At 52.5% G+C, this 12,019-nt stretch overlaps 1 protein-coding gene across 1 annotated transcript; it reads right to left on the bottom strand.

Annotated features, from left to right (window-relative positions):
* Positions 1 to 2,861: 2,861 nt before the first annotated feature.
* On the bottom strand, positions 2,862 to 10,631 carry CPA1 (carboxypeptidase A1 (pancreatic)). Its single transcript, XM_006887128.1, has 10 exons — positions 10,567 to 10,631; positions 10,039 to 10,120; positions 9,492 to 9,725; positions 9,220 to 9,321; positions 7,476 to 7,577; positions 7,181 to 7,291; positions 6,283 to 6,373; positions 5,521 to 5,720; positions 5,021 to 5,105; positions 2,862 to 3,049 (listed from the first exon to the last, which is right to left on the bottom strand). The coding sequence occupies exons 1-10, from the start codon at positions 10,629 to 10,631 to the stop codon at positions 2,862 to 2,864; spliced, it is 1,260 nt and encodes a 419-aa protein (XP_006887190.1).
* Between the last annotated feature and the right edge of the window lie 1,388 nt (positions 10,632 to 12,019).

The raw sequence follows: 12,019 nt of genomic DNA, 5'->3' as shown, positions 1-12,019 counted from the left end.
CTCCTACAACCATGAGAATCACTACAAGTCAGAAATGATGGAGTTAGTTGGGCTTGGCTTTATTTTTAACTCTTCAAAGTTATGAATAGCTTTTTCCAAAGAATGCAGTATTGTCCAAAGTTACTGTTTTGAAATGAGCTTAATGTTTTTATTTCTAATTTTTAAAATGTGTTCCCCATAAATGAGTGACAGTATATTGCTACAAATAAAAATGGCAAGCCCTTCCCACAGTTAAAAATGTCAAAAGAATAATGAACGTATTAGCAACTTCCACGTTTGCATTTAATGAGCATTTACTAAATGCCTGCCGTGAGGCACGAGTTCTGGTGGCCGAATGGGTAAGGAATTGTGCTTCCAACCCAGGGTAGGCAGTTTGAATCCACCAACTGCTCCTCAGGAGAAAGATGAGAAATCTCCACTAGTGCGAGCTTCATAGCCTCTGAAGACCCACTGAGGTATCTGCCACAGCCCACAACAGTCGCTCTGATTGTGACCCCTTTTTTTTAACTTCCAAAATCTTATCTCTGGAAATTCTTGCATGAAGATTTCCAGCAAGTCTACAATATACAGACTACAAAATTTGTGAATTCACTTGGGAAAGTAGAGAGCACGAATGTCTATCAGGTGTTTATATGTCAAGGAGCCCTGGTTGTGCAAATGATTAAGCTCTTGGTTGCCAAGCGGAAGGCTGATGGGCTCCAAGAAAGACAGACCTGGTAGACCTGGTGATCTGTTCAAAGATTCCAGCTGGGAAACCCAAGAAAGCCGAGCCCAAGTCACAGGAGGTCACCAGAGTCAGAAGCCATGCATCAGCACCCAATCCCAACAGCCTTTGCCTAGGGCAGTCAGTCTCGGAGGCTGGGTGTTCACACTGTGGTCATTGCTATTATGGAGCTGTTTTCTTTTTACTCCTAATGAACAATTCTAAGATTGACACAATCGAGTTTTGGAAAATGATGTGTTTTCCTTACTAGCTTACTTTCTTCTTTTATTAAAAAACAACAACAAAATGGAGTGATCCACTCCCTTCCAGCCCTAACTGGGCAGTTAAAATGGGTTTCTCCACTGCCATCCCTGGTTACATAGATTTTGTGTTTCATGATTTTCAAAATAAAGACATGTGGAGTGCTTGAAAATCATCAGATCATCTTTCAACAGCTAAAGGTCAAAACAACAGTCTAGCTTTTCTCATAAATGGAATATGTCACTCCGGTTGCCTCTTGGACAAGAATGGTTTGAACTGTGAGGTTTATAGCGTGGGTTTATTTTTTAATAATAAAGTCATCCCAGGACCACTGTGGGGAAAAGGAGGCATTGTTGGTGTAGCTGTACTAACAGGCACAAAACCCTTGTACTTTTTGTAAAATATCTTTTTATCTTGTGTTGAATATCGGGTTCTTATCTGTTAATTGATTATTGGTAAGACATTTGGTCAACAGCAGGCTATCAGTTACTAGGTGCTCAGGGAGTCATAAGTTATACATGAATTTCCAACAGCCCCAAGTCCTCACATTCATTGTTCAAGGGCCAAACATATATGTATGTTTGGCATCATTCTTTAAATGTTTGTAGCAAAAATAGGCGAGCTCTGGTGGCCTAGTGGCAAGAAGCTGCACTGCAATCCCAGAGGTACACGGTTCAAATCCACCAGATGTTCTGCTGAAGAAGGAGGAACAGTCACCTCCTGTACCAGTCAGATCCGATTTGACGGTACACACATTAAAAAAATAATAATAATAATAATAAAAATGTTTGTAGCAAAAATAATACTGAAAGACAACTTAGGGATGTTTTAGGCAGGAAAGACCAGTCAATGGAGCTGAAGACGTTAGGAGGGCTGGCCAGACAGGCACAGTGAGAGGTGGGTTTATCCCCAGCCCCTCTGGGCAGCTAACAATTCAGCCTAGTTCCCCAGTGATGCCCGTAGGAGCTGCTTCATCCCACAGTCACATATTGAAAAGACTGAGAAGAAGCTAAAGGTGGATATTAGATTGCAAAAATGTTGAGATCTGCTGTGTACTGGGGTGCTGGTCATTGGGTCTCGTGTCACAGCCATCAGAGTCACCAAAGTGAAGGAGGGTGTCAGACTCTAGGGGGAGTAGACGATGCTGAGGTTGGAGAGCCTGGCACTGAGAGACTGTGGGAATGCGGAGGAGAGGTGGTGAGTGGGGACAGGATCGGTGACCAAGACAATGTCCAGGGGATGTCAAAGGGACACAGTGAATGAAAAGTCAACTACTTCCACCCCGAAAGGCTAAGTCCCCATTATCCACTGTTACCAGTCATGTCCTGGGATTGGCTTTTGTCTTTGACCTTCAGTAAATTACTTAATTAAACCCAACTCTTCTGATTTCATTCTAGAGTAGAAGACCATATTTTGCCTTATAGACATTTTTTCATTTGGCTGAAATATCTACTTTGGACAGACTTAGTATATGTCATAGGCTTCATTACTGATTTTATAGATGAGTGGATGCAACTAGCTAGACTATGGTGTGAGCTGAATTCCTCGTCACCATGCAGTGTCCACCATTCAGTTAGTAGCTGCTAAGTTATGAGCACATCACCCCACTGAGGAACTGTCCTCTGGGTGATGTCATTAGTGCAGACACCATTTAGAAACAACATCAGAGGATCTTGAGAGAGAGGGGGATTTAGGGACCATCTCATCACGCCACTCACGCATCTCCAGCCGGACTGCAGGACCTCAACCACTTCTGCCCCAGCTGGAAAAGTCCCACACGCCACCTGTGTCTCACATGCAAACTCAAGGTTCGATTCTGTTCTGTGTACACTCGGATTTTATTTGGTTTCCTGGGCGGGGGCAGAGAGGAGGTGGGGGGGTCAGCTCATGGGTCAGCTCAGTACAGGTTGTTCTGAGTGTGCTCCATGATGACCTGAAGGGCCAGCCAGGTCTCAGTGGCGGTGGGGACGATCTGTGAGGCTGGCAGCAGGAAGCCGTAGAAGCCAGTGTCCCGCAGCTCAAAGGTGAAGGCGTACTTGATGCCCTGCTCATAGGCCCAGTCAATGGTGCCTCCACTGGCTCGGTCTGGGGCAAGACAAGGGCAGGGAGGAATGTGTGTCAGCCCACTTAGGGAATGTTCCCAAAGGCTTCTAGCTATCTACTGATGACCTCCCAAGAAACTCCTACTGGAGTATCTAAGCCAAGAGGTACGAACAAGCTGACCAACAATGACCCCCTTCCCATTACGGGATGCCAGAAAGTCTCTTGCTTGTCCACCAGCCATTTTCATTAAGGGTCTGATTGAACCAGGCTTGGTTCCACTGTGGTTTGGGTCTTCAGGGGAAAGGGCAAACAAAAGCCTGTTCAGTAGCCAAAGGCTGGAAGCAACCCAGATGCTCAGAGCCCAGCAGACGAATGGAAACACATGATGACATCTATCCAGACATGGAGCGTTCCTTCACCACAGAGAGAACGGAAGTCCTGACCTACCACAAGGATGAGCCTTGAAAACGTCCTGCTGATTGTAAGAAGTCAGACACAAAAGGACAGATAAGAAATTTCTAGAAGAGGCAAATGCATGGAGACGGAAAGTAGATTAATGGTTGCCAAGGGCTGGGGAAAGAGGGAATGGGAGAATCATTGCCTTTAAAAATAAATGAAAAAAATTTTTTTGAAGTCTTCTCTTTAGGGATCTCTGGTGGCCTAGTGGCAAGAAGCTGCACTGCAATCCCAGAGGTGTGTGGTTCAAATCCACCAGATGCTCTGCTGGAGAAAGAGGGGCAATCTCCTCCTGTACCAGTCAAATCCCATTTGATGGTACACACACAAAAATTAAAAATAGATAAATAAATAAAATTTTTTAAAATGCAAAAAGTCTTCTCTTTGTTTAGGAATTGAGTAAGGCGAGGGAGGGCGGGAATCAGGGTTTAACTTGAAGCATGGAATGTTTCATGGAACTTATTGACTCAACAAGACAAAACATTTCCAGGGCAGGCCCAGGGCCCAGAAGCAAGACCATCCTTGGGTAAGATGACTCCCTGTCTCCACATTTGAGCCTGAGGGTCAAAAGGTATGTGAGGGACGTGTAGAGTCACCTCCACTCTGTTCCTGGGACCCTGACTTCTCCCTTCCAGCCGTCTCACCTATCTGTTGACATACTGCTTCCCATGCCAAGCTCCCTCCACACCTGGCCCCTGACCACAGCCCTGCCCTCCCTCACTGCAGCCCCAGCCAGCTCCTTGCTGTTCCTGCGGCGTCCCTGACACTCTGCCTACTGCCCTGCCTGCCTTCACTCCTAGAACTCATGCCCAACAAGGGCCTCAGCCCTTCACTCCTAGAACTCAATTCTTGTCTCCTGGAACCACCTAACGTACCCTCCGCTTCCCATCCGTCACCCTCCACCCCCTGGTCAGAGCCAAGTCTCATGGCCTCAGTTATTTCACACCCAGCTACATCCCAAGTGTGCAAGAAGGGATCTTGGGGCCCTGGGGGCTCCCAACACAGTGGCTAATCACTTTCACATAGTACTCCTCCTTCCGGGCACTGCATTTCTATGCTGGAAGTGTATTCTTTAAATATGACAGGTGAGTGGACATGACAGAGCATTAGACCACGGGCTCAAAAGTCGGTGGTTGGAAGCCACCCACAGGCACCTTGGAAGACAGGCCTGGGAATCTGCTTTCAAAAGGTCACCGGTTTGAAAACCCTACAAAGCGGTTCTCCTCTGCACACGTGCATCCTGCATCAGGACCATCTCAGCATCAGCGCTGATGGGCACTTGAGGAGGAGGATTTCTATGTTGCATTCCCAGGTTCTAGACAAATCTCAGCAGAACTACCCACCCCCTCCGTGTGTGACGCTGGACTTAACCCCCTAAAAAGGGAGAAGAATTTTCAGAGGCACTCACGGTAATTGAGTGAAAAATCAAGAAAAATGTCCTGCTTGGGCTTCCAAACCCCAGAGCCATGGTCAGGGGGCCCTTCTCACCCACACTCACAGAGAAAGCTAGTTCAAGTTCCTCCCAAGGTCAGCAGCAGAGACAACACAGCCACTTACAAATTGTGCTGATGATGCTGCCGTACTTGTACTTGGTCCCGTAGAGAGAAGACAGGGCGGTCACTGCAGCCTTGGCCAGCTGATGCTGCAAACACCAAGCAAAGGCTCTTGTCGTACCCAGACACATCATCAGGGACTGGCTACCAGCACAGTGTCCCACAGCATGTGCCATGCAGATGAGGGCCCAGTCGATCACCCTCCAGTGCCCACCACCTGCTGCTCCTGCAGTGTCTGCCCAGCACTTCCTTTTCTGTGGCCACACTGGCCGGAGCCCGACCCCCACCCTCACCTGCAGCTCCAAAGGACAGTGCTCTCTGTTCAGAGCTGAACCCAGCCCCTTGGCAGCAGGACTCGACCACTCTGAGCCTGTTTCCCAGGCCACAAGGGTTCCTTGGGAGGAGGTGAGCGTCCTGCACCTGTGCCTGAAGCAGGCCTGGTGGGAGAAGCCTATTCCGGCCAAGGCCGCCATGGCAGCCAGGTCAGTGCTGGGCAGCACGTACCAGCTCACTCTGGTCGCGGGCTGGATCTGTCTTGTAGCCGAAGGGGTAGAGGAGAAGCTGGGAGTAGCTGTGGATGGAGACGAAGGCTTTGATGTTCCCATGGGCCTTCACGAAATCCACAATGGACTTGACCTCCACTTCAGAATTGGCGTACTGGCCGTGGTAGGTCTCTGAGCAGGGGCTGTTGCTGGCTCCGGCCACTGCAGGAGGGAGAGAGGATCATGGGCACTCACTCCCCACACCCCGCGGCTGCTTCCACACCTCCAGGTCCTGGCTTGGAGGTGGATGGCGTGGAGCTCAGGAGGGATCCGCCTCTGCATTAAGAAAAGCCAGAGGCCTCTTAAGGAGCCCTGGTGGCACAGTGGATTCAGCATTGGGCTGCTAGACCAAAGGTTCAGTGGTTGGAATCCACCAGCAGCTCTGAGAGGGAAAGGGTTTATAGCTTTGGGACCCTCGGAGGCAGTTTTATTGTGTCACTGTGAGTCTCGTGGACTCCTCCTGAGGGCCTGCCTCCCTCCCCGCAGGCCTTGGCTGGAGTGGATCATGCTGGAGGCCCAGCTCCCCACCACACCAGTTCTTGCAGTGACAGCCAAGGGAGGGAGTAGGTTCTGAGCTACAAACCCCCCGCACTAGCTAGCAGACAAGGAGGGCAGCCTCATGGGTGTTCTCCCCCCTTCCCCTCATCGCTGGGCCTGGAAGGGGTTCAGGGTGACAAAACGAGGGTTGTCCCACATCTGCTCCCCAAATCACATGGGACCTTACACCCAAAGCCAGCGTCCCAGTTTCTGTTGGGGTCCACGCCCACGCAGGAGGAGCCGGGAGTGACGGAGCGTGTCTTGCGCCACAAGCGGTTCTGCAGAATCAAAAAGATTGAGGCTTAGACAGGGGGCCACGCTGAGCTAGCCTGGGCCTCAGGCCCATGGGCGAGGCCGGAAGCCATGGCCAGCTCCAAGTACCCAGATCCAGTGCCTGGGGGCTCGGGATGGGATCTCAAACCACATTCAACCAGTGGAAGGGCATCAGGCCAAAGGGTCAGGGCATCAGGCCAAAGGGTCCACCCGGAGGAAAGTGAAGAGGGCGTGAGATGTCTACTTTGAGTGGTAGTGCCAGGAAGGGAGGGTGCAGACAGTGATTCTCAATCAGGGACCATTTGGCCCCACCCTGAGGGAGTTCTGGTGGCCTAACGTGCACTCCAATCCCAAAGGCATGAAGTTCAAATCCACTAGCTGCTCCATGTGGGAAGGATGGGCAGTCTCCTCCTGTGCAATTTACTGCCTCTGAAAACCTGCTGGAGGGTCAGCTATGAGTCAGTTCTCACTTGACAGCATCAGCAACAACAACATCATCAACCAGAGGCGTCTGACAGTTCTGCTGACTTTTTTTTTGTTGGGGTTTTTTTTTGGGGGGGTCACCTGGAAGGTGCTCCTGGCATGTAGTGAGCACAGGTTAGCACGCCGCTCAACTTCGTAGAATGCACAGGAGAGCCTCGACAGAGAACTATCCTGCCCCAGATGCCAGGCAGGGGTGCAGGGTTGAGAAGCACTGGCCCAGGGGACAGGTCTGGTTGTCCCTCCCCTAAGCTCTGGGGCTGGGATTGGAGGTGGATCATCTGTGGGCCTCGGGCCCACCCGGCTCCCTGAGGACAGGAACAGTGTGGCACCTTGCTGTGGGTGAAGGCAAAGCCATCAGGATTGGTGACAATCTCCAGAAAGATGTCCAACTTGTCGAGAAAAGCCGTGAGTCCTGCCTCCTTGCCATAGTCCTCTACGATCTGGTGGGGACAGAGGGCCAGTAGTCAGGGTGGGCAGGTGGGCCTCTGCCAAGCTAGAGGAGGGGGCACCACCCACACACCCTTCTGGGTGAGCACTCCTTCTGGGTGGAAAAGGGGTCTCTGTGGACCTTTCATACCATCACCCACCCTGGCCAGCACCTTCCTCCCCTCCCAGGCTTATTACCTTCTTTGCAAACCAGACTCCGCTTGCCTGGGTGACCCACTCCCGGGAATGGATGCCGGTGTCGATCCAGAACGCCGGACGATTGGTTCCACCAGTGCTGAACTAGGGGAGGAGGGGCGGAGCAATGGTCAGCAAGGGCTTTGCTCTGATGACCGAGGGCAGCAAGATTCCAAACCTGGGGTGAATTAACCACTTCCTAACAAGAGGCCATTCAGGGTCTCCACAGTCAGGGTCATGCCTCACCTCCTCAAAGGGAATCTAGCAACAGTCAAGGCCCAATTGCTCCCTGCAGATCCCAGGTAGAAAGGGCTGCAGGTGAGGCTGAGGCTGAGGCTGGGCTGTTGCACCATGGGATGCTAGCTAGCTACCTGTGGATCTCAGGTAGAAGGGCTGCAGGTGGGGCTGGGACTAGACAGGGTCCTGCAGATCTTAGCCACTGGCCCTTGGCCTGGGACAGATTTGACTCCACTTGACTTCCAGGCTCTACTCTCCTGCCCTCTGCATTTTCTTAGGGAGATTATAGTTTGGATTGAATAGTGTCCACAAAAATATGTGCTGTAACTCCTAACCTCTGCTTCTATGCCTAGAGAGTCCTGGTGATGATGCAGTGTTAGGTGCTCAGCTGCTAACTTGAGGGTCAGTGGTTTGAACCCACCAGCTGCTCCATAGGAAAAAGACATGACTCTTTGCTTCCTAAAGACCTATAGCTGTGGAAACCTTATGGGACTGTTCAAATCTGGTCTATGGGGCCGCTATGAATCAGAATCTACTTGATGGCAACAGGCTCGCTTCTGTTTTGGTTTGGTTTTGTGTACTTGGGTTTCTAAGACGAGCCCTGATAGTACAGTCGGTTAATGAGAGATGAGGAGTTTCAAGCCCACCAGCTGCTCTTGGGTAAAAAGATAAGGTGATCTGCTTCTATAACGACCTCTAGTTTCTTCTACGGGACGGTCTCCCTCTGCCCTACAGAGTTGGTACAAGTAGGAATCAACTCAGTGTCAGTGGGTTTGGTTTTTAGATTGGGTGTTTATCACCCCATCCTCAGAGGGCTTTTCTTTGTTAAGCAGTTTTGGATGTGGAGAGAGAGATGCCAGGTCAGTGGAGAGCTCCAAGGAACCAAGAAACAGGCTGGAGAAAGGCAAGGATCATGCCCCCTGTTCCCGCCCCCTGAGCTGACAGAGAGAAAAAGTCTTCCCATGGATTGAGGGCCCTGACTTCAGACTTCAGTCCCTTAGACTGTGAGAAGGGAGAGCGGATGGCCTAGGAGGCAGGGACTCGCATTGTCAACCCACAGGAGGAATCTACCGGGGGCTCCTGAGAATGACGGTCAATCTCCTCCGAGTGATTTACAGCCTTGGAAAACCCACCCAAGGGTCAGCTGAGTCAGTTCAGACTCGACAACAGTGAGTGAGCGAGAAACCATGAGAAAATGAATTTCTGTTTGTTAAAGCCACCCATTTGGGGATTTCCACTATAGCAGCCCTAGATACCTACGACAGTCAGCCCAAAACAATACTGTAGTTGCATGAACCAGACCCCAAGCAGCTTTACTAGTGTGACCCTGGATGGGAAATACTTGGGTTACTGAAACTTCATGGGGAGAGTGTGTGTGTGTGTGTGTGTGTGCACTCAACATCATGGAAACGTGGACCTTCCCAAGAGTGCACAACTCTCACACAGCAGTTCATCCAGGGGAGCTTACACCCCACGTGAAAGCACAATGAGGGGGTTTGCCCCAGGGTACCTTCAGCACGTAAATGGGGCGGCCTTCATAGGAGCTGCCGATCTGAATCTTGCTGACGAGATTTGGGTTCTCAGCCACCAGCAGGTCCATGAAGTCATAGATCTGAGGAGAGAGCAGGGCAGGGTGGCCTTAAGGATTTGTGGGCACAAACGTGTCTCCACTACACCGGCCAGCTGGGGCCCTGCGGCCACGTGTGCCCAGCCCAGCCTGGCTCATGCTTGAAGTCCGCCCACCGAGGACCCACTGGGTGCCCGGGCCAGGCAGGAGCTCACCTCCTCCAGGGTGTGGTACGTGGCGTAGTTAAAGGCATCGGTGGAGCGGGCCCGGGCCTGGAAGGCGAACATCTGCTCCTCCTCCTCGTCCAGCAGCGACTGAACGTCCTCGATCATGGTGAAGTACTTGATCCCGTGGGACTCCAGGAAGACCTTGACGGACTGCAGGCTCAGGAAGGGCACGCGGATGTCGATGGGCATGCCAGGCTGGGTCGGGCCACGCCAGAAGTCCAGCTGCAGGGAGAGAGAAACTTGTCACTGGGGAGGCTGGGGGGCCTGGTACCAGACATACCGCATAACCGGGTCAGCATGGAGGCGTCAGAGGCAGGACAGAGCCTGGCCTGGTCAGGGAGATGGCCAGGAAGCAGAGTGGAGGCTTACGGGGGGAGAGGGAATTGCCCAAAGGGGTGCTGGTCCTCAACTTAGATGCCCTGAGACAGAAGAGCCTGGGAGGTGCTGACAGGGACCAACCCCTTGTCCCCCCCTCCTGGGAGGCTGGGCAGACAGACCCAGACACTGGGCACCCAGCGGGCGGTGGGGACACTACCTGTAGGTGTTCCAGCTCCTCCAGCTCCTTCACCTTCTGCACCTGGACTTCATCGACTGTGAAGACCCGGAGCACCTGGTGGCTGGGCAGGGCATTGGGGGATGGGGACTGAGTGCTGGCAAACCCCTCCCGGCCGCACCACCCACAGTGGGGCAGCCAGAACCCCAGCTGAGTGTCCATTTGGGTCTTAGCAATGGGGCCCTAGGTGCCTCCCGTCTTGTCTCCCCCTCCACGGAAGCCCTAGGACAGTACTGCCCCAAGCCAGCTTAGCCTCCATTTCTCTCTGCAAAGCCAATCCAAACCCTCCTTCTCCCTTCTCTGGAGAAGCCCTCTCAGGGCATCTGACTTCTCCGGGATTCAGGCCACTGTCCTGGGGACCCTGCTTAGCATGCTTCCCCAGGACGCCACCTGGCCCTGGGTCCCTGGCCATGCTCTCATGCGTCTGTCTGTCCATCTGTTCATCTATCGACCCCAGACTCCCTGGGGGCCAAGTCCCCTCCCCGGGTACCCCTCCCCGCAGGTCCCTACCCGACAAAGTCATCTTTGGCAACGGCTGCCACCAGCAGCGTGCTCAGCACTAGCAGGGCCCTCATGCTGCAGCTGGCGGACGGTCAGACTGAGACAGGACGTCCATGCTGGGGCCTTTAAGACCCTGCCGGGCTGAGGTCACCTGGCTGCGCCCAAGGTCTGTTTGTTCCTGCACCTGCAGACTGTCCCACAGGGTGGAAGTCGGCGCTGATTCCTTCTCATTCTCCCGATAATGCTGTAGGGAACAGGCCAGCTGGAGATAAGCTGGCCACGGCACCTGGGGTGGGGACTGCCCAGCTGGGACCCTGTAACCTACTCCCCAGGTGGGCACCACAGCCCGGCAGGTTGTTTGCTGACCAGAACCCTAAGCAGCCACACCGGCTGGGGCCACAGCTGAGGCTACCTACAAGGCATTGCCTTTTCCTGTGTCCCTGAGCACCAGCCCTTTCTACCTGGGTCCTCCGGCCCCACTGGGCTCCTGTCCTGGGCAGATATGCCTCGCTATAGGATAGAGACTATTGAACCCCCTCTCACTTGGCGACTGCAGCTGTGAGAGGCCCCCAGAAATCTCCTCCACCCACTCGGCCTGGTGTTTAGGCTGGGGGTCTCTGCAGCAGTTAGGCCTGCCAGGCTGGTAACTGGTAACCAGATTCCATCCACGGCAAGTATGGTGCTGGGAATGAGATCCAGACCCCTGCTGGGCCTGCACAGAGGAGAGGATAAACTGAAGCTCCCGCAGGGTCCCACCAGCCGCTGATCTCATCAGTTACACCCCAGGAATCCTCGGGACCCTGGAAAGCCCCACATGGAGGCCTGTACTGTGTCAGGACATGCCAGGCAGCCCTCTCTGGTCTTCATCCCTTCTCTCTGCCTCCCTACTGTCCCTACCTACCCGATCAAGCCTCCCAGCAGGACCAGGGAGGGCCACAGCTCTCTTTTAAATCTCTCTGTGACCATCCACACTGATGCTGCCTCCTTCTCATGCCTCAGGCAGCCAACCCACCTCCAGACCCAGGACCAAGCTTCGTCCTCCATCAAGCCTCCTCACAGGCTTCTGTCCCTTCTCTTAATGCTCATCTGTGCCCCTTTGCTCATCCAGTCAATCAACCTTCATTCATCTAAGCTGGAAACTTCCTTCCATGTGGGGATAACACTAAAGACAGACTTAACACAGGATCACAGGCAGCTCAGTCCCGGGAGAAAGACACAAACAGTTCACATGCCTGTGCAGATCTTAGAAGTCAAGACTAGATAGCTCCCTTACTTCTCTCTCCTCAACACCCCTGGAAGTAGCAATCGAGAAATTAAATAATGGATTGTGTGAGGTAAATCTGCTGCCAAGGACCTCTTTAAAGTGCTAAAGAGCAAGGATGTCATACTAAAGATTAAGATGCACCTGACTCAATCATGGTATTTTCAATTGTCTCATATGCATGGGAGAAAGATGGACAAT

Source organism: Elephantulus edwardii, unplaced genomic scaffold (assembly GCF_000299155.1).
Source record: "Elephantulus edwardii isolate Elephantulus edwardi_28Jun2011 unplaced genomic scaffold, EleEdw1.0 scaffold00055, whole genome shotgun sequence".
NCBI lineage: Eukaryota > Metazoa > Chordata > Mammalia > Macroscelidea > Macroscelididae > Elephantulus > Elephantulus edwardii.
Note: the sequence above shows the minus strand (reverse complement) of the source record. Positions and strands in the feature narration are given on the sequence as shown.